Genomic DNA, 24,703 nt, shown 5'->3' on the forward strand with positions numbered 1-24,703 from the left:
AGTCCACATTCTCCAGCAAGCTATTGTTCAAATGCCAATAGGCTGGCCCCGGCCGCTCTGGGGTACGAGAGGCCATCATAGCCACCAAATGGTGGTCCGAGAACACGGTCAGCCAAACACTGGAGGAGTGAGCCTGTGCTAGATGAAAACATGATAGATAAATGCGGTCCGGCTGGGAGTGGTGCGACCCATCGACCTCCACCTGCACATAGGTAAAGGTGGTATTGTCATTCGGGTGGTGGTCATGCCAGACATCCACCAGGCAGTGATGGTTGATGATCTCCTTGAGCATGCCTGCGGTGGCCTGGCTGCTCCCGAGCCCAGAGCAGTCCTGGTCCTTAAGGGTGGTATTAAAATCCTCGACCAAGACCAGGCACTCATGAGGATCCAAGGTGCCGAGGAAGGCGGATGCCTGCTGATAGAAACTCACCTACTCCGGGCCTGAGTTTGGGGCGCAGATGTTGACCAGGCCCAGAGGTGCAGCAGACAACCCAGCATGACCTCAGTGACCTTCAGCACCTCGGGCTGTAGGCCGGGGGAGAACTGAGTGGCCACCTCAGCCAAATGAGTGCTGAGGGGCTAAAGTATACCCCATCCCCCTACTCCAGCCTCCAACTAGCCTTGGTGGCTGGAGCTGTGTGGGTCTCCTACAGGAAAATCACAGAGTACCTCCCTCCTGAAGGAAGGAGAGCACCTGGCACCTGCGGAGACCCACTCTACAGCCCCGGGTGTTTAAGGTGGCAAAGATGATTGGTTTCATAGTGAGGGCTGGGGAGGATTCTCGCGGGCAGGGGTGTCGGCGGCCCCCAGCGGGCCTCACAACAATCCATGCCCAACTCCAAAAGCCAGCAGGGAGTCACAGAAGTTGGGGGCGCACTGGTAGGCCGCAATGTCCTGCCTCTCGGGTCCCCCTCCGCTCCTCCAAAACAGCCTTGATGGCCCAGAGGATGAAGTGGAAGTCCCCCCAGAGCTGGAGAGCGAGCTGCACCTTATCCTTGAAACCACGGGTTTCTACCAGAAAGGGGCGCAGCTCATTCCGCAATGCAGCGGGGGATGGAGTCACAGACCCGCAGTCGTCCTCCGGTTGGGTCCCTGTGATGACCCCGCGGTCCACAGAGACAGGCAAATGGGGCAGACACACGGTGTCTGTAGCGGTGGCACCACGCAACCCGTCTGTGATAAATTAAGGAGCGGGGAGGTAGCTTCCTTTTATGGACACCCAGCCAGCCAGTTAGCTATGAACTCCCTCTTGGTGTCTGTTCTCTGCTTGCTTTACCTGTAAAGGGTTAAAAAATCCCCCAGGTAAAGGAAAAGGAGTGGGCCCCAGACCAGTAGAGCCAATGGGAAGGCTAGAGCTTTTTAAAATGGGAAAAAAGCTTTTCCTTTGTCTCTCTGCTGTTCTCTCTTGGCTGAAGAGATGGGGCAGCCGGAATGCTGTGTAAAGTTTGGACCAGGTATGAAAAAACATCTTCCATAACTAGAAGGATTCACTGGGACAGGGAATGTTTAGATAGATGTGATCAGGTTCATTTCTTTATTCTGGCTTGTGGATTTCCTGTGTGCTAAGCTCAGGTATTTTTGTTTTCTTTTGTAATGTTAAACTGGATCCCAGGGAGCCATTCCTGGTGTTTAACCCATTCAGTTGCTCTCTAAAATCTAGCAATAGCCTGATGTTCCAGATGTGTTTCCTTTCTTCTTTTTTTAAAATAAAATTTACCTTTTTTAAGAACCTGATTGGTTTTGTGTCCTAAACGGTCTGTGCATACGTTCCTCAAAAAGCTGGTGGCAATGGCTGGGTTTCCCTTTTGTTTGTTTTCTTTCTCGGCTTCCCCGAGGGAGGGGTGGAAAAGCCGAAGAGCCTCAGGGAGAACTTCCCAAGTGAGTGTTTGCAGGATTTACAAGAGAGAGTTTTTCCCTTGGGTGGTGGCAGCGTTTACCAAGCCAAGGTCAGATAAAAGCTGTAACCTTGGGAGTTTGATACAATCCTTGCGGGCCCCACCTTCTGCACTCCAAGTGCCAGTGCGGAGAATCAGCCTTGACACCTTCCCCCTCCCCATCCTCAGCAAGGGAGGGAGTGGCGGAGGGAACAGAGCAGCCCCTAAAGGGTCAGGGAAGGGAGAAGCAAAAACCGCCCCCGAGGGTCATCCGAATATTGGGGAAATGAGACAACTCCGGAGGTGGCAGCTGTACGGGAGGCAGAGGGGAAGAAGGCAGGTAACACATCAGGGGCAGGAGTGGGGCTGAGGCCAGAAGTGGGATCAGGAGCAGGGGCGGAAGTGGGCTATGGATCCTCAGCAGCTAAGCTATGAGGGTATGGCACCTCTCGACCGGAGTCAGGGGCTGAGGGGACGGGAGGGGGAACCTGAACAATGCCAGGCCCAGACACTGCAACGAGCTCAGCACCCACAACCACGGCGTTGGGCAGGGTGGCATCAGCGGTAGGGTCCCCAATGGGGAAGGGAGGCAGCTGCTCCGCCTCAGAGTGGGGGGCACCCAAGGGCTCAGGCCCTGATCATTCAGCACCAGTCGTCACGACCAGGGGCTCGGCGGCCATGAACAAGGTGCCATCTGCGGGCGGGCAGATAGAGGAACCCAGGGGAGCCCCAGAGTCGAGAGCAGCAGAGGCAGCCAGGGGCAAGGGGATTGAGGAAAAGGGGGCGACGTGACTAAGCTGTCATCCAGAACTAGGTCTGCTAGCAATGGCCCTGGGTGATTGGGGTCAGTCTCCCTCCACTGCCCTAAAGTCCTCCCAGCCAGCAACCAAGGCAACAATTGCCCCATCATCGATGGAGGGCACAGATGACATGGGGGCTGGGGCAACTCCATCTGAGGCCTTCTCAGGGACAGACTCCAAGAGGGGGTCAGTACTGCCCCCCTCTGCTGCCATGGTAACCTCAGCCGGCTCCACTTGCTGGGCGCTATCAGGGGCCACAGTGGAAGGCTCGGCAGCAGTGGCCCTCCTCATGGTCTTGTGGGGGGCCTCCTTCCATGGCCGGCTCCAGGGGTTTTGCTGCCCCAAGCAGCCAAAAAAAACCCCAAAAAAGTCACGATCGCAATCTGTGGCAATTCAGCGAGAGGTCCTTCGTTCCCAGCGGGAGTGAGGGACCCTCCGCCGAATTGCCGCTGAATCCCTGGAAGTGCCGCCCCATCCCCGAGTTGCCGCCCCTGGAGCCAGCCCTGCCTCCTTCCCTTCTGCATTGAGGGGTGCTGAACCTGCGCCTTCCTCATGCCACACTTCCCCTGAACGAGTACCCAGCCAGATTACTCCGGCTAGAGGCAGGGCCCACCTGCTCATCTGGGTGTGACAGGGGGGCTGCTGCTGGGGCCCGAGCAGGAACGATAGCAGGAGGAATGGTGACTACAGGGGCCACACCACCAGGATCACCGGCGATGGCAGGGCCAGTGCCCTCCCAGGTCTCGGGGGTCCCAGGTGTCCCTCCATGCTGGACGAGGAGCAGTCCCCCGTCGCCCGGCAGTGGTAACACTGGGCCTCTCCCGAGGAATAGTGCATCTGGTAGTGGGCCCCCTGGAAGGGCACCAAAAAGGACCCCTCCAGCGCCACCCCGTCACATGCCGCCGACGGTAACTGAATCTGCACCTGCCAGCACAAGGAGAGAGTATGACAGAGGGCAGGGTCCTTACAGCCCAATGGGAGAGGGCTGGTGACAGAGATGGGCTTCCCTACGGTGGAAAGGAAGGGCATAGGGCAGTGTTGGGAAGGAAGCGCGGGATGGAGGTGAAAAACACCCCTACGCCCAGGTCCTCAAGGGGCTCATTGAGAACATATATGCCCCCCGCCCCTGCCCCCGCCAGGCCCTTCTCCACTGCCTCCTGGGCAGCAGCCTCCAGTGTCAGGAAGAAGACAACCTTCCCATACACCACAGCCGTGGGCTCCACCACGTGCGCCAACACCCACATGTAGGTCTTCATGTAGGACAAGGCAGGTGCCAGGAGGCAACGGACACTGTGCTTCCTGGTCAGGGTGGGGAAGGGACCCTGGTCACTGGGGATGGAGCTGGAGGGGGCAGTCGGGACAGATAACATGGAGGGGCTGTGGCCACCTGGGCGTACGCTCTGAGAGCCAAGGATGGAACGCTTCCAGAGCTGGTGGAGAGAACAGCAGGGGTGATTGCCCTTCCCCACCCCGAGCGCCAGAGCCCCTAGGCTAGTGATTGCCCTGTCGTCCTCTCCCCCCACAAGGGCCAGAGCCCCTAGGCTGGTGACAGCCCTGCCCTGCCCAGAAGGCTTGAGCTCTGAGACGCCTGATTATTGCCAGGCCCTGCCCAAGGGGACAGGGCTACAGACTGGTGCTTTGCTAGTTCCCCTGCTAGTTAACTTCCACCGCTGTGATGCAGTGAGACAGAGTGGCCTCCTGCTGAGCCTGAGGGGGAGGGACGCCGCCCGCCAATGCATTACACAGTCACAGCAATAAACACAGTCATATGCATTCTTGCCTCACCCTTTGACTAAAACTACTGCCCTGTATTTCCAACCTCTCCATATACAAGGCATGAAATGTGTATCCAGCAGGGGCGGCTCTGTGATTTTTCCGCCCCAAGCATGGCAGTCAGGAGGCCTTCGGTGGCACACTTGCGGGCGGTCTGCTGGTCATGCGGATTCTGTGGCATTTCTGCGGGTGATCTGCCGGTTCCGTGCCTTCAGCGTATCTGCCATCAAATTGCCGCCGAAGCCACGGGACTGGCCCTCACAGCGACCAGCAGGCCGCCCCTGGCACGCGCTTGCTGCGCTGGTGCCTGGAGCCGCCCCTGGTATCCAGGCAGGCTCTGACTGCGGAGCGATAGTACTTATATAGCACTGTGACTTGGAATCTCAGCCCCAAACAATCCTTACCTCACAAACCTGCTCAGGTCCCCTTTTTACAGATGGGGAATTGAGGCAGAGAGACTAAGTGACTTGCCCTAAGTCACACATCGTGTCTGTGGTGGAGCAGAGACTTGAATCCAGGTCTCCAACGCCCAGCCTAGTACCCTAACCGCTGGGTCATCCTTCCTCTGACTGTCCTGCTACAATTCCAGCTCCCTTCTTACCTGCCCTGCCAGAGAATTGGCTCCCTCTTCAAAGATGATGTTGCCACTGTCTCCATCAGGGTCCATCAGCACCAGGGTTTGATGGGTGGGAAGGGATGAGGAGGAGGTGCTGAGCCCCGCCATCTCTTCTACTCCCAGCATGATCCTGCTGTTCAAACGGCTGTCCTTTGAAAAGAGAAGACAGAGTGAGATGCTACTCTCATTTCCATTACATGCATCTGAGGAAGTGGGTATTCACCCACGAAAGCTCATGCTCCAAAACGTCTGTTAGTCTATAAGGTGCCACAGGATTCTTTGATGCTACTCTGGGGGTGTGCTAGGGACAGAATGTGCACTCGGGACTCGGCACAAGGTGTACTGGCTTAAGGAAAATGTTCAAGAAGGAGACTGATAAACTGGAGAGGGTTCCAAGAAGAGCTACGAGAATGATTAAAGGATTAGAAAACCTGTTGTGCAGAGATAGATGCAAAGACCTCCATCTATTTAGTTTAATAAGGAGAAAGTTAAGGGGTGACTTGATCACAGTCTATAAGTACCTACATGGGGAACAATTATTTAATAATTGGCTCTTACTGAGAAAGGTCTAACATGATCCAGTGGCTGGAAGTTGAAGCTAGACAAATTCAGATTGGAAATAAGGTGTCATTGTTTAACGGTGAGAGGAATTAACCACTGGAACAATTTACCAATGATTGCGGTGGATTCTCCATCACGGACAATTTTTAAATCAAGATTAGATGTTTTTCTAAACGATCTGCTCAAGGAATTATATTTGGGAGGTTCTGTGGCCTGTGTGATACAGAAGGTCAGACTAGATGATCACAATGGTCCCTTCTAGCTTGGAATCTATAAAGAAATAAGGCACTCCCGGGTCTCAGCCTGACTCAGGGAACAAGTGATTGTCTCTCTGTCTAGGTTTTTTCATGGCACTCATCAGCGTAGCATCTGAGCCCCTCACTACAAAGAGTGCGCCTGGAGATAGAGAAATTGCTCCCTCTCATCCTTGCAGCCAGCAGGATCTCGACATTGCTCATATGCACAAAGATAGCTCTAAAGCTGCTTTTGTCTTGTGTTCTGAAGGCTCCGAGAATCACGCCCATTCTGGTCCCGTCTGGCAGCAAGTTCCAGATTCATGGCCCAGCCTCCTGCATTAACTAGTCCTGCTCTTGAGACTGACAGTCCCTGCTGTTCCAGCAGCTGTTGTGGGAGGCCATGATCTCACAAGGTGAGGTGATTTCGCATGTAACTCGGGCCAATCCCAGGCTTTGAAGGGGTCGACCAAGATCTTGAATGTAATCTGGAGCCAGTGCAGAGCAGGGACTAGCATCCTGCTGGGCTCTCTGAGGCCTGTGCTGCTGTGTTCTGGAACAACTACAGCTTCTTAAAAATTGACCCCGCCATTCCAATAACTGGGGATTGGGAGCATCACCGTTGCTATGACTGAACCTGACAGGAGAGAGGAATGATCATCTTGCCACTCATGGCTGGAAGAGAACTTTAATTATTTGTGTCTGTTGGGGTATCCAGGTGGACACTGACTGTCTAGACAAGCAGGGAAGGAGGGTGGTGATACAAACATGGCACGTTCTCTGAAATCCTTCCTCTCCCCACCAGCAGCATCTTGATCTTTGCAGGATTCAGTCTGAGACACTTAGGCTAGGTTTTGGCTTTGTGTCTGATGTGAAGGTCAGGCAGAAGCTGGGTGTGGCTAGGTGGGGCTGGCACCTTAGTTCGTGCCGTTGTAAGATGCACAGATGTTAAAATATGCCTTGAAAATATGCTGTTGACAATTTTTTGGCTGCCCTCTTCACCAGCAGGTGGCAATCACTCTGTCTCTTTTTAGGGCTAAAGGCAATGACAGGCAATAGGCCTATCCCAACAGGGGAGATGTCTTGTCTGGGGACATGGGCAGCAGATAGAGTAGACCAAGAGAAGGTAGGCCTCCCCAAACAGCCAGGCCGTGGCCCCACCCATGCTGTCCTCACTCAGCCTCTCCCTCCAAGCCAGCGGAAGCTAGGGACTTGGGGTGGCTAGGGCGGTGGGCTGGGGCTCAGGCTGGCCAGGGCAGAGGTGGGCAGGCTCAGGCTGGCTGGAACAGCTGGGGAGGGCTGGCCGGGGGCCTGGGACTCGGGGTGGCTGGGGCAGGCAGGCCGGTGCCGGGAGGGGGTGGAACTGGGTGAGAAGAGGCGGGGCAGGGTGGAGCCTTGGAGGAAGGGCTGGAGTGGGAGCTGAGCCAGGAGTAGAGCTGAGGGGGTTGAGCACCCCCCGGCACATTGAAAAGTCGGTACCTATGCTGACGGGCTGGAGTGGGGCCGGGCTAAGGGAGCAGGGGCCCGAGCTGAGCTGGGGAGTAGAGCCGCGCCAGCCAGAGAGAACCAGAGAAACAGCCCAGGGAGCAGGTCAGTGCTGGGAACAGAGCTGTAACAGCAACATCCACAGAAGCAGCCCAGAGAGCAAATCCGTGCTGGGAGGAGAGTTGCAGGAGCCAGAGGGGCTAGAGAAGCAGCCCAGGGGGCTGGAGGCAGAGCAGCAGCCGTGCTGGGGCTGGCGCCAGGTGCAGTGAGCAGCTGTGGAAAGCGAGGGGGAACCTAGGCAGAAGACCCAGCACAAAGAGATGCCCCCAGCCAAGAGGCCTTGTAGGCCAGACCTGGGGAGGATCATAACCTCAACGGAGGGGCCAATGCTGGGAAGAGGGTCCTGCCACCTAGAGCCTGAAGGCGAGTGGCCATCGCCAGAGCAAGTGTCCAAAACGCAGGAACCCTGCAGCACAGCCAAGGCCTGGGCAGAGGCCTGGGACTTGTGAGGAACAAACTGAACTTCCCTTGCATTCCAGAGACGCTGGTTGTGATGTCCTCGTGCGACAGAGCAGGGTTACATGATTTCCTTTAGCCTTTCCCATTTTTTCCTTATTTTTAATTGGTTGCTGTTTCATAAATTGTATTTACTTGAACTATATGCAATGATCAGTGGGTCAGGGAAGCATCCAGAGCGGAAGGAGCACCCTGGAGTGGGGACACCCGAGCCCCTGTCCTAAGTGACCATGACAAGATTGAGGGTCGAGCCCCCCAGGAATCCTGGGCCCAGCCTTGTTGGGGTTACAAGGACTCTGCCAGACAGGAGAGTGGAAGGGGAGCTCTCGAGGTCAGGGAGGCCTCTCAGTAAAGAGAGTTGGGAGTGTGGACTCGGATCCTTTCACTAGCCCATTCCACCAGGGTAGTGTATAAGCCAAGAAAGTTCCCCACAATAGTGGGATCAATCCCCCCATTTACATATGTAAATAAACTCTCTTGTTCCTAAAGTATATGACAAGCTTTGAAAGGCATGAAGTGAAGAGTATTAGATAAAAGCAGAGAACGTACGGATCACGTCCATAAGATTTAGAAGACTCTAAGATATTTTGTTTCCCTGGTAAATGATTGTTGTACCCTAGCAGTGATAAGAATTATTGAAAGACATATTCACTTAACCAGGGTAAAACTTTGGAATATTAAAAGAAATTGCTTAAAAGGTGGGGGATACCAAATCAATACTCAGGGCAAATTATGAAATACAATCCATGAAATGAGCAAACCTCAGACTAAAGGAACCATCAAAGAAATTTCTTACACACTCTCGCTCTCTACTGGATATCAACGGAAGCAGCAGAGAAACTCAAAGCTGAAAGCTGAGAGCAATCTGGCAAATGGCCAACAGAAATCAGAGGGCTGCTCATTCCACCAAGCCCTGAAATCAGGATAAAGAAAACTGAGGTCACCACGTGGGACCCCCAAGTTGTCTGAACCCCCAAAGAAGCTGCAGGATCCCCAATGCGATGAACACCTGGACTAGCTGCATGGAAAGGACTCTCCCCCATTCTAGGGTTAAGAGGATAAGAAGTGGTGAGATTTCATTTCCAAGACTGTATTTCCCCTTCTGTTCTGTAACATAAATAACTGCAGGTTGTCTTGATTAAGTCTACACTCTCTAGCAGACACTAGGGAACCGGAAGTTTTATTTTATCTTCGTTCCTTCATGTATAGGGCCAAACAAAACTGGCCTAAGAGAGAATTGAACCATAACTTCAAGCAATTGCTTTTGATTGTCTACATTTGTTCCTTTTGGACCAATGCACTCCCATATCATGGACTGTATTCTTAAAAGTGTCTTACAGACAAGTATATCATTATTCTTTGGAGAAATGTTAGAAGGGTGATCAATGTGTTAGGTACTAAAAAAATATGTTCATAAGTAACTGTAGTAAGAAATCTTGGTGATTTGCATGTTCCTTGGTGTAACTGCTGAGCCTCAACTCTATTTTTTGACAACTGCTGGCAAGATTGTATTGGTGCCTGTGCAGTACGTGCCTACAACATCAGCTGTGTGTACACTTGATTGGTAAACAGTTGATTGTATATTGTGGTTCTGGGTGAAATATTAGTTAAAAGTAACCAAATGTCCTGATTTGAGAAATACTGTTTAAGTTAAAAGCTGGCCTGAAAAGAACCTAGCATTAAATTAGCAAGCTAACGTTCCTTAAAGTCAGTGAAAAGAGGCTATCCTATTAAATTTCATTTAACATTAAGTATAACACTTATGCAGTTGGTAAATCTAGGTTGTTAAATTTCAGCTTTAAAATCTAACTGGCACCTCAGCAAATTTGCAAAATTGACCCCCTTTCAGACCGACACTGTTTCACAATCTCTTCCAGTGGCTCCACACAGATATGGACCAGGCTGGGGAAAAGGTTGGATTTCCTCTGGGATGTTGCAGGCCACGGCTCTGGAGCTGGAGGAGCAGAGGTCCATTAAGACTCTCCGGGTGCAGCTTGAGAATGATTGAAGCCACCGCAGCATTAACCCACAACTCCTTGCCATGTCTCTGAGGACAGACAGAAGGACTCCATTGTCAGCTGTATCAAACACTTGAGAGAGGCCCAGCAATGGCATATGGGTGTACTGCCCCGTCCCTGGTCAAGAGATGTTACTACTCTGAAGTCTGAGTGGTTCAGGATATTGGCAGTGTCTAGATGCAGATGGCGATGACCCGTGGTTGCTTCTCAGTTAGCTTGCTCAGGAATGGAAGGGGAGCTGGGTACCAGGCTATCGTTGGAGAAGCTGGTTTCTCAACTGTTGCTGACTTATGGGCCACTTTGAGGTGCATGGTAGATTTCCCTCCTCAAGGGACATGTTGACAATTTCCTTTGCAGGGATCCTAATATCCAAGAAGGGCCAGAGTTGGGGGCTCAGTTTCCAGCAGTGTTTCTAGGACTTTCTTACTCTGCTATCTTGTACTAGTCCCAGCTGGACAATTGTCTATGTTGCAAAACTGTCACCTCTTTTGGCAGGATTGCCTATTGTTCAGGTGTGACCCAGGACTGGAATAGCCAGGGTACTGCAGGTGAGGATCAAGGTGCACTGGCAGAACTCTGAGGGGTAGTCTTGCATACCTATTATCTGCATTATACCTGGTTTTAGCCAGAGCCTTTAGTCCTCTCACTTTCTTGAGTACTAAAGCTCCCCAAATTCATCCACATTAACAGGCACTTGACTTCTGAGGCCACACTGTAATCAGTCTCCCATATACAAAGGCTCCTCGGGGCGCCTCTGGGGCATTCAGTATCTGTGCTCTTGCACTCTGCACCAAGAGTCCCGCAGTCTAGAGCTGCAGAAGCCACCCCCTTCTGACGTAAGTGAAGCCAGTCTCAAATCCTCAGCTTCTGCGCACAGCCTTGGCAATGCATCACCCTCACAGGAAGTAAAGTACTGGCAGCTCCTACTCTGTGGGACTGCAGCTGCTCATGGTGTAATTCAGGGGTCTCAAACTCAAATGACCACAAGGACCACATGAGCACTAGTACATAGGCCTGAGGGCCGCATTACTGACACCTCCCCTGCACCGTGCTTGGCCCTGCCCCCACTCCACCCCTTCCATGAAGCCCCACCTCACCTCTTCCCACCCCTTCCCTGCCCCCATTCCAACCCCTTCCCCAAAATCCTCACCCCAGCTCTGTCCCCTCCCTGCCCCCAGGGGGTGCAAAAGGGTTGTGGGGTGTGGCAGGGGCTCAGGGCAGGGAGTTGGGGTGTGGGGTGCAGGAGGGATGAGGGGTGATGCAGGGAGTTGGGGTGCAGGAAGGGTGCAGCAGGGGTTCAGGGCAGGGGATCAGGGTGCAGGAGGGGTGCGGCAGGGGGCTCAGGGCAGTGGGTTGGGGTGTAGGAGGGGTGTGGCAGGGGTTTCAACTGCAGGAGGAGTTCGGGGGGCGGGCTCGGGCTCTGGGTCTGGCTCCCTCCCTGCCCCTGCGCCACTTCAGAAAGTGGTTGGAACGCGCGGGAACAGGGGCATGGGGCGTGTGTGTTGCTGGTGCTTCAGGAACCGCCCCCAGCATCTCCCATTGGTCGGGCACAGGGAACCGTGGCCAATGGGAGCTGCTGGAGGCGGTGCCTGAAGTAACAGCAACACACACCCCGTACCCCTCCTCCCGCAGGTTCTGTCCGCTTCCCGGAGCGGCGCTGGGGCAGGGCGGGTAGGCAGGGAGGGAGCCTGCCCTGCCCCCGGTGCACGTTGGGCCGGAGCTGCTCTAGGTAAATGCTGGAGGAGGGCGGGGGGGCTGCAAGGACCTTGCGGGCCACGTGTTTGAGACCCCTGGTATAATTCATGGCCACACTAACTGAGAAAGGACAGGCTGACATCACAATGCCCTGTCTGTCAAGGATAAATGGACACAAATCAGACATTAGGAATGGCAATATACAAAAACCTGTAGGAGAGCACTTCAACCTCCCTGGCCACACTATAGCAGACCTTAAGGTGGCCATCCTGCAGCAAAAAAACTTCAGGACCAGACTTCAAAGAGAAACTGCTGAGCTTCAGTTCATCTGCAAATTTGACACCATCAGCTCAGGATTGAACAAAGACTGTGAATGGCTTGCCAACTACAGAACCAGTTTCTCCTCTCTTGGTTTTCACACCTCAACTGCTAGAACAGGGCCTCATCCTCCCTGATTGAACTGACCTCGTTATCTCTAGCTTGCTTGCTAGCATATATATACCTGCCCCTGGAAATTTCCACCACATGCATCTGAAGAAGTGGGTATTCACCCACGAAAGCTCATGCTCCAAAACGTCTGTTAGTCTATAAGGTGCCACAGGATTCTTTGCTGCTTTTACAGATCCAGACTAACACGGCTACCCCTCTGATACTGTCTGTCAAGGGAACTCGGGACCTAAGCTCCCTGCAGCAGGGCAGAGAGGTTATAAACCAGGTGTAGGAGCCACATAGTGGCCAGCTGTCAGGCAGTACCAGAATTACAGATTACACTGGCTCCCCATTGAGCTTCAGATCCAGTTCCAGGGCCTGGTCCTCATCTGCCAAGGGACCACCTCTCCCCCGACACAACCTCAAGGAATTGCAATCAGCACAATCAATGCAGACTAGGGCTCGCTGGAAATGGAGGCACAACCATCCCTGTGAAGAGGATTTCCCTGCCACAGAGAATCAGGCTCAGTTCACAGCCCTCCTGCAACAGACTTGTGTGTGCACGTTGCCTTTCCTCAGTAGAGGCAGCTGCATCCAGGCTGGGGAGCCTTGTCCCTCAATGGAGCAGCCCTACCGAAAGCGGAGCAGAGCCAGCTGTCCCGCCAGGGCAACACTGAAGCAGAACTGCTTGTATTTGGTGCCTTGATCCCATGGTGACCAGAGCCAGAAGGTTTGGTGAGACACACATGTACTGGACACTGTTTGCCTCTGCCCCAGGATGTAGGAAGTTCTGTGTCCAGCAGGGGAGTGGGGAGGAGAAACAGCACGGAACACATCACACAAGGAGATCAGCATGAAAGCATCTACCAGCCCCCACCCCAGCCTTGTTTTCACCAGAACATGTAGCACAGGGGTGGGCAAACTTATTGGCTCAAGGACCACGTTGGGGTGCAAAACTATACAGAGGGCTGGGTAGGGAAGGCTGTGCCTCCACAGACAGCCTGGCTCCCACCCCCTATCCACTCCCTCCCTCTTCCTGCCCCCTGACTGCCCTCCTCAGAACCCCCAACCCATCTGATCCTTGTCCCCTGACCCTCCCGGACTCTCCACCCCTAACCGCGGCCCTAGGACCCCACCCCATATCCAACCCCCCCTGCTCCCTCTCTCCCGCCTCCCGGGACCCTCTGACCCCCCACCCCCTATTCAATCCCCCCTACTCCCTGTCTCCTGCCTCTTGGGACCCTCTGACCCCCTGGGACCCCATCTGCTATCCAACTCCCCCCACCTCTCTGTCTCCTGAGCGCCCCCCTACTTGAACCTCTGTCCCATCCAACCACCCCCTGTCCCCTGACTGCTCTCCAGGACCTCCTGCCTCCTCCGCCCCCTTACCAGGCCGCTCAGAGCAGCAGGACAGGCTTACTGGAAAGCCTGGGAGGTGGGCGGGCGCAAGGTGTAGCTGTGGGGGAGAGGAGCAGCGGGGGAGGAAGGGGTAGCCTTCCTGGCTGGGAGCTCAGGGGCCAGGCAGGACGGTCCCGTGAGCCAGATGTGGCCCGCGGGACGTAGCTTGCCCACCTCTGGTGTAGCAGGACTGAGTTCCCAGGCGTGATCAAGTCTCAGTGCCTTGTGCATAGTCTGCTCTTGCCCCATGCCTGGCCTGTGACCGTTCGGTCTGAGAGAATCCCCACTGTGTAATAAAATGTACCTTGGCAGGGCTGTCCAAGAGGTTTTCTGTCCCTTTGTCGGTGGTGAAGACAGGCGATCCTGATGCCAGGACGGTCTGGGCCAGCACCGAGCCTATGGCCATCACATCGACGCTGGCTCCGGTGGAGACATGGAGGCCGCCATAGGCCTTAGGGTGGGCTTCGGCGCTGTGCTGGTAATACTGGCGGCTGTTGACATCCTGCATGGAGGCAGAGGCTGTGACAAACATTCATAGAGGTGACAGCTGCCTATGCCTCCTGCAGCCACATGTCGTGGGGGAGACGGGGAGAGCTAGGGTGGCTGTCACAGCTGCACAAGCTCAACAGTAGGAAAGTTAAAAATCACACAAGACCCGGTGAAGTCAGGCTTATTAGTTCATCTAGTCCAGTGGCTGTGAGGCTGTGATGACCACCCGGGGGTCTTGAACCTGAGAGCTGCAGTTTAACCATCTTTGATAGCTCCCACTGTTAACCGCTCGTAATGTTACAGTGTAGACAGGGCTTGTTTTCCAGGGAGGTTTGCTAGTGGGGGAGTTGGATTCTCACTGAGGCTGGTGGCCTGCACAGCAATCATTGCATTCTACCCACACAGATCGCTCGGAGAATACGCAGTGCTTCTGGCAGGGGTTTCGTGTCAGTGCTGTGCGGGCACCAGCCCCTTTCCCTGAGGAGGAAACAGACACAGCAAGGGGAAGGGACTTACACAGACCAGCCGGGGAGTCAGTGGCAGAGCTGGGAATAGAGCCCAGTCTAGTGCCCTGAACTATCCCCCTGCAGACCCTCACCCCTCCGTGCCTGCCCAGAGGTCTCCCTGGATCTAGATCCCTTGTGCTGTCTCACACCCCAGTGCTTACCTGTGTGATCTGGATCTGGAAGGTGGTGTGGGGGTTCCGGAAGTGGGTTTTGTAGTGCTTCACTGCCTCGTCCCGCCGGTTGAAGCCATTGCGGCAGCGGTAGCAGTGCCAGTGCGCCCCTTTGAACTTCTTCTCCCCTTTGATCGTGCCCACGATCTCACAGTGATTGCAGCAGCGCAGGATCTTCAGTCCTGGCAACGGGAAAGCCCCAGTGAGGAGCGAAGGGTTTTCAACTGGCTCTGCTACAAGCACGTCCCACCAGGCCAGTGCTCAGGGCCTGGAGATGGTGGAAAGGCTCCTCTTGACTTTAAGCCTTACATGCTGCATGTCAGGGAGGTTATCACTGCCCCCTGCCTCAGCAGGGCTGAAGTGGTCACTTCCCAGAGTGAGGACGGAGACATCCCACACTGGGAAAAGCATCTACACCTTTTCCATTGCAGCTAACACCAGCTCAACAGGGGGAGCCCTGCTCTCAATGGGGTGGTGGCAGCACGGGGAGCCCTGCTCTCAATGGGGACAGGGGGAGCCCTGCTCTCAATGGGGTGGTGGCAGCACGGGGAGCCCTGCTCTCAATGGGGTGCAGGCAGGGGAGCCCTCCTCCCAATGGGGTGGAGGCAGCACGGGGAGCCCTGCTCTCAGTGGGGTGGTGGCAAGGCAGCCCTGCTCTCAATGGGGTGGAGGCAGCACAGGGAGCCCTGCTCTCAATGGGGTGATGGCACAGGGAGCCCTGCTCTCAATGGGGTGGTGGCAGGGAAGCCCTGCTCCCAATGGGGTAGTGGCAGCACGGGGAGCCCTGCTCTCAATGGGGTGGCAGCACAGCGAGCCCTGCTCTCAAGAGGTGGAGGCAGGGGAGCCCTGCTCTCAATGGGGTGGTGGCAGGGAAACCCTGCTCCCAGTGGGGTAGTGGCAGCACGGGGAGCCCTGCTCTCAATGGGGTGGTAGCAGCATGGGGAGCCCTGCTCTCAATGAGGTGGAGGCAGGGGAGCCCTGCTCTCAATGGGGTGGTGGCAGCACAGGGAGCCCTGCTCTCCATGGGGTGGTGGTAACCCCCCTGTATTTTAACACTGTCACATAATCCTTCTTGCAGCAGATCTAATCAATGTGGTGTTTTGGAGGCCTGTCTTGTCATAAACAGATAGCTAAGGGTTAATGTCTCTTTCACCTGAAGCACCTGACCAGAGGACCAATCAGGAAACCGGATTTTTTTCAACTTTGGGTGGAGGGAATTTTGTGTCTGAGTCTTTGTTGTCTGTTTGCCTGTTTTCTCTGAGCTTTGGAGAAGTAGTTTCTACTTTCTAGTCTTCTGTTTCTAAAGTAAGGACAAAGAGATCAGATAGTAAGTTATATGGTTTCTTTTCTTTGGTATTTGCATGAATATAAGTGCTGGAGTGCTTTGATTTGTATGCTTTTTGAATAAGGCTGTTTATTCAATATTCTTTTAAGCAATCGACCCTGTATTTTGTCACCTTAATACAGAGAGACCATTTGTATGTATTTTCTTTCTTTTTATATAAAGCTTTCTTTTAAGACCTGTTGGAGTTTTTCTTTACTTCAGGGAAATTGAGTCTGTACTCACCAGGGAATTGGTGGGAGGAAGAAATCAGGGGATATCTGTGTGTGTTGAATTTGCTAGCCTGATTTTGCATTCCCTCTGGGGAATAGGAAAGTCCTTTTTGTTTCCAGGACTGGGAACAGAGAGGGCGAGTCACTCTGTGTAGTTTCCCAGAGCTTGTGTCTGTGTATCTCTCCAGGAGCACCTGGAGGGGGGAAGGGAAAAAGGATTATTTCCCTTTGTTGTGAGACTCAAGGGATTTGGGTCTTGGGGTCCCCAGGGAAGGTTTTTCAGGAGGACCAGAGTGCCCCAAAACACTCTAATTTTTTGGGTGGTGGCAGCAAGTACCAGGTCCAAGCTGGTAGCTAAGCTTGGAGGTTTTCATGCTAACCCCCATATTTTGGACGCTAAGGTCCAAATCTGGGACTAAGGTTATGATATGAGTGGCAGCGGGTGGGAGATAGACAGAATCCAGAAGCCAGTAGGAATGTTATATTTTTCTTTTCTCTGCTAAGGGCTTTTTAGCAGAGAGAAACAGTTTGGTTTTAAAAGGGAACCAGAGAGAATTTTTTTTTCTGCTCTCTCTGGCAGTTTGTGGCTTGCATCTTAAGCAAGAAACCATTAAGGTGCTATTAAGAGTCTTTTGTCACACAATAGCACTCCCATTGAGAGTCATACCAGCACTATATACATGCAAATAAAGTGGTTTTTCAGGTTTACTTAACATTGAAGATTAGCTAAAGGCACTGTTGCTAGGCAGACTTCAGGAGGCAACAGAGAACCTGCAGTTCTGAAGATAAACACCGGAGGGCACCCCAACCCAAGAAAACAGGAACCATGACTTCTAAGGCAAAAATTGAGGTCGAAGAACAAATCAAAGAAGCTGAACACAGGCGACAACTGGAAATAAAACAAAAAGAGATGGAGATGAAAGAAAGAGAAGAACAGATCAGAGAGGCAGCCTACCAAAGAGAACAGGCAGCCTACCAAAGAGAACAGGCAGCCAAGGAGGCAGCACACAAAAGAAAACTAGAAGAAGAAGAGGTAGCCTACCGAAGGAACCAAGCAGAAGAAGAGTTGGCCCACAGAAGGAAGCAAGAAGAAGAAGAGGCGGCCCACCGCCGAGAAATGGAAAAACAACAAAAAGAAATGGAAAAACAACAAAAAGAGAATGAAGAGAAGGAAAAACAGAGAAAACATGAACTGGACTTGGCAAAAGCTGGGCTGCATGTGCCAGCCAACCCTAACAACCCGGCGCCAATTATTGCTCCACAGCACAGGAAATTTCCCACCTACAAGGCAGGTGATGACACCGAGGCCTTCTTGGAAAATTTTGAAAGAGCCTGTCTTGGGTACAGCATCCCCGAAGACCAGTACATGGTAGAATTAAGGTCACAGCTCAGTGGACCTTTAGCAGAGGTGGCAGCTGAAATGCCTAAGCAGCAAATGAATGACTATAAACTTTTTCAAACCAAGGCCAGATACAGGATGGGGATAACCCCAGATCATGCCCGTCGGCGCTTCAGAACCCAAAAGTGGAAACCAGAGGTGTCATTTCCCAAACACGCCTACTACATTGCAAAAAACTATGAGGCCTGGATAACAGGAAACAATGTTCAAACCTTGGAAGAACTGCACCTCCTCATACAAATGGAGCAGTTCTTTGATGGTGTTCCTGAAGACATCACACGGTACATACAAGATGGAAATCCCAAAGATCTCACTGAGGCGGGGGAGATTGGAGCCAAATGGATGGAACTGGCAGAAAGCAAGAAAGCTACTGTCAAGGGGAACGATTACCCCAGGGGGCACACAGACCATAAACCCTACAACCGAGGACAGCCAAAGACCCCACATACCACCCAAGTAAAGCCACAGACACCCTACCCTTCCACCTCACCAGTCTCCAGTAACTCACCTCGGCCCAGTGACCCATCAGATGGAAGATGCTTTAAGTGTAATGAATTGGGACATATCAAGGCCAACTGTCCAAAGAACACCATGCGAGTGCAATTCATTACACCACCATCACACCAAAGATCCCCAGGCCCAGATGCCTCTCAAATACCCTTGGAGCGAAGGGAAAATTTGAGAGTGGGTGGAAAGAAGGTTACTGCGTGGAGAGACACGGGGGCACAAGTGTCAGCTATCCACCAATCCTTCGTTGACCCCAAATTCATCAACCCAAAGGCCAAAGTTACAATTTACCCCTTCATGTCACAAGCTGTAGACTTGCCTACAGCTCAACTGCCTGTCCAGTACAAAGGCTGGTCAGGAATGTGGACTTTTGCAGTCTATGACAATTATCCTATCCCCATGCTACTGGGGGAAGACTTGGCCAACCAGATGAGGCGGGCCAAGAGAGTGGGAATGGTTACACGTAGCCAAACCAGGCAAGCTTCCAGACCCATTCCTGTTCCTGAGCCGTCCACAGAGGCCCCGTCTGTGTTACCAGAGACCCAGACAGAGGTAGTGGACCCGGATTCCATGCCAACCACTGAAACAGCCACAACAACTCCAGTCCCAGGCCCGGAACTGGAACAGCAACCAGCACCAGCAAGTGCAACCACATCTTCAAACTCAACGCCAGAGGGCGCCAGCGAGCCAGAACTGGCAGAAGCAAAAGACAGCCATACCCAAAAGGCTCAGCCAGAGCCTGAAATACCCTCAGGTGCACCAGCGGAGAGCGGTTCACCAGCAACGGAAACAACCCCATCACCTACATCGCTTCCAGAGGGACCAAGCCCAAGTCCACAGTCTGAGGAAGAACTGGTGACCCCAGCCTCAAGGGAACAGTTCCAGGCTGAGCAGGAAGCGGATGACAGCCTTCAGAAAGCGTGGGCGGCGGCACGGAGCACCCCACCGCCTCTCAGCTCTTCAAATCGATCCCGGTTTGTTATAGACCAAGGACTTTTATACAAGGAAATTCTTTCTGGTGGACACCGGGAAGAATGGCAGCCGCAAAAACAGTTGGTGGTTCCAACTAAGTACCGGGGGAAGCTCTTAAGCTTAGCCCATGATCATCCCAGTGGCCATGCTGGGGTGAACAGAACCAAGGACCGGTTGGGGAAGTCCTTCCACTGGGAGGGGATGGGCAAGGACGTTGCCAAGTATGTCCGGTCTTGTGAGGTATGCCAAAGAGTGGGAAAGCCTCAAGACCAGGTCAAGGCCCCTCTCCAGCCACTCCCCATAATTGAGGTCCCATTTCAGCGAGTAGCTGTGGATATTCTGGGCCCTTTCCCAAAAAAGACGCCCAGAGGAAAGCAGTACGTACTGACTTTAGTGGACTTTGCTACCCGATGGCCGGAAGCAGTAGCTCTAGGCAACACCAGGGCTAACACTGTGTGCCTGGCCTTAACAGACATCTTTGCCAGGGTAGGTTGGCCCTCCGACATCCTTACAGATTCAGGGTCTAATTTCCTGGCAGGGACCATGGAAAAACTGTGGGAAACTCATGGGGTGAATCACTTGGTTGCCACCCCATACCACCATCAAACCAATGGCCTGGTGGAAAGGTTCAATGGAACTTTGGGGGCCATGATACGAAAATTCATCAACGAATTCTCCAATAATTGGGACCTAGTGTTTCAGCAGGTGCTGTTTGCCTACAGGGCTGTACCACATCCCAGTTTAGGGTTTTCACCATTTGAACTTGTGTATGGTCACGAGGTTAAGGGGCCATTACAGTTGGTGAAGCAGCAATGGGAGGGGTTTACGCCTTCTCCAGGAACTAACATTCTGGACTTTGTAAGCAACCAACAAAGCACCCTCCAACACTCTTTAGCCCTTGCTAGAGAGAACCTAAAGGATGCTCAGGAAGAGCAAAAGGCCTGGTATGACAGACATGCCAGAGAACGTTCTTTCAAGGTAGGAGACCAGGTTATGGTCTTGAAGGCGCAACAGGCCCATAAGATGGAAGCATCATGGGAAGGGCCATTCACGGTCCAAGAGTGCCTGGGAACTGTAAACTACCTCATAGCATTTCCCAATTCCTCACTAAAGCCTAAAGTGTACCATGTTAATTCTCTCAAGCCTTTCTATTTCAGAGACTTACAGGTTTGTCAGTTTACAGTCCAGGGAGATGATGCTGAGTGGCCTGACGGTGTCTACTACGACGGGAAAAAAGACGGTGGCGTGGAAGAGGTGAACCTCTCAACCACCCTGGAACGTCTGCAGCGGCGACAAATCAAGGAGCTGTGCACTAGCTTCGCCCCATTGTTCTCAGCCACCCCAGGACGGACTGAATGGGCATACCACTCCATTGATACAGGTAATGCTCACCCAATCAGAACCCCACCCTACCGGGTGTCTCCTCATGCCCAAGCTGCTATAGAACGGGAGATCCAGAACATGCTACAGATGGGTATAATCCGCTCATCTACCAGTGCATGGGCATCTCCAGTGGTTCTGGTACCCAAACCAGATGGGGAAATACGCTTTTGTGTGGACTACCGTAAGCTAAATGCGGTAACTCGTCCGGACAACTATCCAATGCCACGCACCGATGAGCTATTGGAGAAGTTGGGACGTGCCCAGTTCATCTCTACAATAGACTTAACCAAGGGGTACTGGCAAGTACCGCTAGATGAACCTGCCAAGGAGAGGTCAGCATTCGTCACCCATGCGGGGGTGTATGAATTCAATGTCCTTCCTTTCGGCCTTCGAAATGCACCCGCCACCTTCCAGAGGCTGGTAGATGGTCTACTAGCTGGACTGGGAGAATTTGCAGTTGCCTACCTCGATGATGTGGCCATTTTTTCAGACTCCTGGCCCGAACACCTACTACACCTGGAAAAGGTCTTTGAGCGCATCAGGCAGGCAGGACTAACTGTTAAGGCCAAAAAGTGTCAAATAGGCCAAAACAGAGTGACTTACCTGGGGCACCAGGTGGGTCGAGGAACCATAAACCCCCTACAGGCCAAGGTGGATGCTATCCAAAAGTGGCCTGTCCCACGGTCCAAGAAGCAAGTCCAATCCTTCTTAGGCTTGGCCGGATACTACAGGCGATTTGTACCACACTACAGCCAAATTGCTGCCTCACTGACCGACCTGACCAAAAAGACCCAGCCAAATGCAGTTAAGTGGACTGATGAGTGTCAAAAGGCCTTTACCCAGCTTAAGGCGATGCTCATGTCTGACCCTGTGCTCAGGGCCCCGGACTTTGACAAGCCATTCCTAGTAACCACAGATGCATCTGAGCGTGGTATAGGAGCAGTGCTCATGCAGGAAGCAACAGATCACAACTTCCATCCTGTCGTGTTTCTCAGCAAGAAACTGTCTGAGAGGGAAAGTCACTGGTCAGTCAGTGAAAAGGAATGCTATGCCATTGTGTACGCCTTGGAAAAGCTACGCCCATATGTTTGGGGACGGCGGTTCCAACTACAAACTGACCATGCTGCACTAAAGTGGCTTCATACTGCCAAGGGGAACAACAAGAAACTTCTTCGTTGGAGTTTAGCTCTCCAAGATTTTGATTTTGAAATTCAGCACATCACAGGAGCTTCTAACAAAGTAGCTGATGCACTCTCCCGTGAGAGTTTCCCAGAATTCAGTAGTTAAAAAGTGTTCTTAAAATGTAGAAGTCTGTTAGTTATATACTTAGGGGTATATGTAAAGGTGCATGTGTTGTATTAATCTGTTTATTTTCAAGTTCTAGAAGGAAATCGCCGCCAGTGAGCTTCCCCACTGTCTGCAATTTGGGGGGCGTGTCATAAACAGATAGCTAAGGGTTAATGTCTCTTTCACCTGAAGCACCTGACCAGAGGACCAATCAGGAAACCGGATTTTTTTCAACTTTGGGTGGAGGGAATTTTGTGTCTGAGTCTTTGTTGTCTGTCTGCCTGCTTTCTCTGAGCTTTGGAGAAGTAGTTTCTACTTTCTAGTCTTCTGTTTCTAAAGTAAGGACAAAGAGATCAGATAGTAAGTTATATGGTTTCTTTTCTTTGGTATTTGCATGAATATAAGTGCTGGAGTGCTTTGATTTGTATTCTTTTTGAATAAGGCTGTTTATTCAATATTCTTTTAAGCAATCGACCCTGTATTTTGTCACCTTAATACAGAGAGACCATTTGTATGTATTTTCTTTCTTTTTATATAAAGCTTTATTTTAAGACCTGTTGGAGTTTTTCTTTACTTCAGGGAAATTGAGTCTGTACTCACCAGGGAATTGGTGGGAGGAAGAAATCAGGGGATATCTGTGTGTGTTGAATTTGCTAGCCTGATTTTGCATTCCCTCTGGGTGAAGAGGAAAGTACTTTTTGTTTCCAGGACTGGGAACAGAGAGGGGGAGTCACTCTGTGTAGTTTCCCAGAGCTTGTGTCTGTGTATCTCTCCAGGAGCACCTGGAGGGGGGAAGGGAAAAAGGATTATTTCCCTTTGTTGTGAGACTCAAGGGATTTGGGTCTTGGGGTCCCCAGGGAAGGTTTTTCAGGGGGACCAGAGTGCCCCAAAACACTCAAATTTTTTGGGTGGTGGCAGCAAGTACCAGGTCCAAGCTGGTAGCTAAGCTTGGAGGTTTTCATGCTAACCCCCATATTTTGGACGCTAAGGTCCAAATCTGGGACTAAGGTTATGATATGTCTACACTGGGGTGACCAGACGTCCCGATATTAGGTGCTTTCTCTTATATACACAACTATAATCTCCCCACTTACCCCCCGCCCTCCTTCCTGTGCCCCTAAACAAAAGTATTTGGGGGTTTCTGCACTTGCTAGCTGGTCACCTAATCTACACTAGGACTCCTAATGGTGCTTACACCATGGGTGCTGCTCAGCTCCATGAGCAAGGGTGAGAAACGTTGAGACCATGTGCTTAGCACAGCCAGGGCCAGGCTGAATGGAGGCCTTCCAAGGGATCCCTGCCATGGCAAAACCAGAACAAGGCTCTGCCACTATCATGTGCCAGGTGGGCCCCTCTTTATAGCAAAACCACCCCCAACACTTCCTCGGATCTATTTGTCATAAGAACGCAAGCGCCTGAGAATCTAGAGAATGAGCAAATGTCCAGGCTCTGACATGCTTGACATTTGCAGGGCTAAGCCTGACCAGTACTATCCCTCTTGCCGGCATTGGGATTTGATGATGTTTAGTTTCTGCTCTGTGGAGAACAGAGCCTTCTACCTGCGATTGTTTAGAATTACTCTGTGCCCTGTCTACACAATGTTTTCGTCTGACAACCTCAATCCCTGATGGTGGCTGGGGTGAGGGCGATTTCTGGGTGAGCAGGCCCAGGCACCCCAAAGCCTGGGAAAGGAAGCTGCGCATGTGAACCCCCTGGTAGACAGACTGAGGGCACTCCAGGAAGGGACTCCAAACATCGCAGACATTCCAGCAACATTAAAAATAACACCAGTATTTTCTATTAAAAGCTCTCTCTATCCCTGCCCCTTCTTGCCCCAATGCAGCTATGAGCTGCCAGCCACCGGCTTGCTCACATACAAGGTGGGCTAAGTAATTGTCATATTGATCTGAATGAGCTCACTGGCTGACAGCAGGTGATGGAAAGCTGCTGACGGCTGCTGGCAGAGCCACCAGTGCTGCAGTGGTTCTGGGACTGCAGCAGGGCACTAGTTACCTCTAACCAGGCAGGAGTTTCTTTGGGGGTGACATGGTGAAGCAGCAAACTCCTTGGCCTTTGGAGCAGAAGCCCAAGTGTGACCAGACCCCATAAGGTAAGGAAACCTGAGGTGGCTTTAAACCAAACCAGCAGCCAATAGGATTCCTGGGAACCTGGGGCACCAGCCCCTCGTATGAGGACTGCTTTTCAGAGCCATCAAAGCCAGCCAAGCTGCCAGATGTATGGCCTGAATTTCGCTGTAGGAGAAAGTGCGCACTCCCAATGCAACACCGGCCCCATGCCAAGTCCAGGCTGCCTCCACAGAAAGAGTGGAGCTTTGAAAAGGAGCCAGCTCAATGTTTCACAGGCTCTTCCACCCCGACCCCATTTCCATGGCCTTCCCTCTTCAACTCCCAGCTAGGAGTTCAGCTTCTACTCAAGGTAATTTCCAGCTGGGGCAGCTCTCCACTCAGTCTCTTTGCACCAGGCAAGGCTTCCCGGGGCCATGGGCAGAGGGAGCATGGAGGAAGATCTCCTGCCAGTTGATCCATGAAGCAGCAGCCCTCTCTCTGGATCCCAGCACTGCCCCCCAAGACCTAGCTGGGCAGGATAGAGGTTACCGGGATGAGGAGCAGCCATGCAATCCAGGATATCAGAGCCAGATTTTCAGAAGGTCTCCGCTCCCATTTGCCCTCAGTGGGAGAGGGGAGGGAATTTGCCACTATTCCACATGGGGGAGGTAATTCTCCGTTGTTCTGTGGGAATGGGGCAAGGTTTTGCCACTGTTCATCATGGGCCAGGAGAAGGGACTCTGGGGGGGTTCAGCTGAAAATCTGGCCCTTCCTTTAGGTGCTAAAATGGGAACAGAGTTCTCTGGGTAATCTGGCCATTGGCTGTGGTCTCCGCAGGGTTCCTAGTCCCTGCCAGCTGGGGCTGAGGTCTCCACTTTCTCACTGGTTTTAGAATTGCATCACTCCCTTGACTTTAATGGAGCTATTTCTGATTCACACACCCCCTGAACAGTGCATTACAGCCCTGAATTC

At 52.5% G+C, this 24,703-nt stretch overlaps 1 protein-coding gene across 7 annotated transcripts in view; it reads right to left on the reverse strand.

The window, feature by feature from the left end:
- Window positions 1-24,703, reverse strand: part of LOC115660918 — a 67,543-nt gene that overhangs the window by 11,635 nt on the left and 31,205 nt on the right. For all 7 annotated transcript variants that reach the window (XR_004002976.1, XR_004002977.1, XM_030582822.1 and 4 more), the window contains 3 exons: window positions 14,555-14,745; window positions 13,703-13,900; window positions 5,049-5,213 (listed from right to left, as the gene is read on the reverse strand). Coding sequence is in view for 5 of the 7 variants with exons in the window: in XM_030582822.1 (XP_030438682.1) it covers window positions 5,049-5,213; window positions 13,703-13,900; window positions 14,555-14,745 (554 nt within the window). In the remaining 2 variants the exon portion in view is untranslated. The remainder of the gene's footprint in view (window positions 1-5,048; window positions 5,214-13,702; window positions 13,901-14,554; window positions 14,746-24,703) is intronic.

This window comes from Gopherus evgoodei, chromosome 13, assembly GCF_007399415.2.
Source record: "Gopherus evgoodei ecotype Sinaloan lineage chromosome 13, rGopEvg1_v1.p, whole genome shotgun sequence".
NCBI classification, from domain to species: Eukaryota; Metazoa; Chordata; order Testudines; family Testudinidae; genus Gopherus; species Gopherus evgoodei.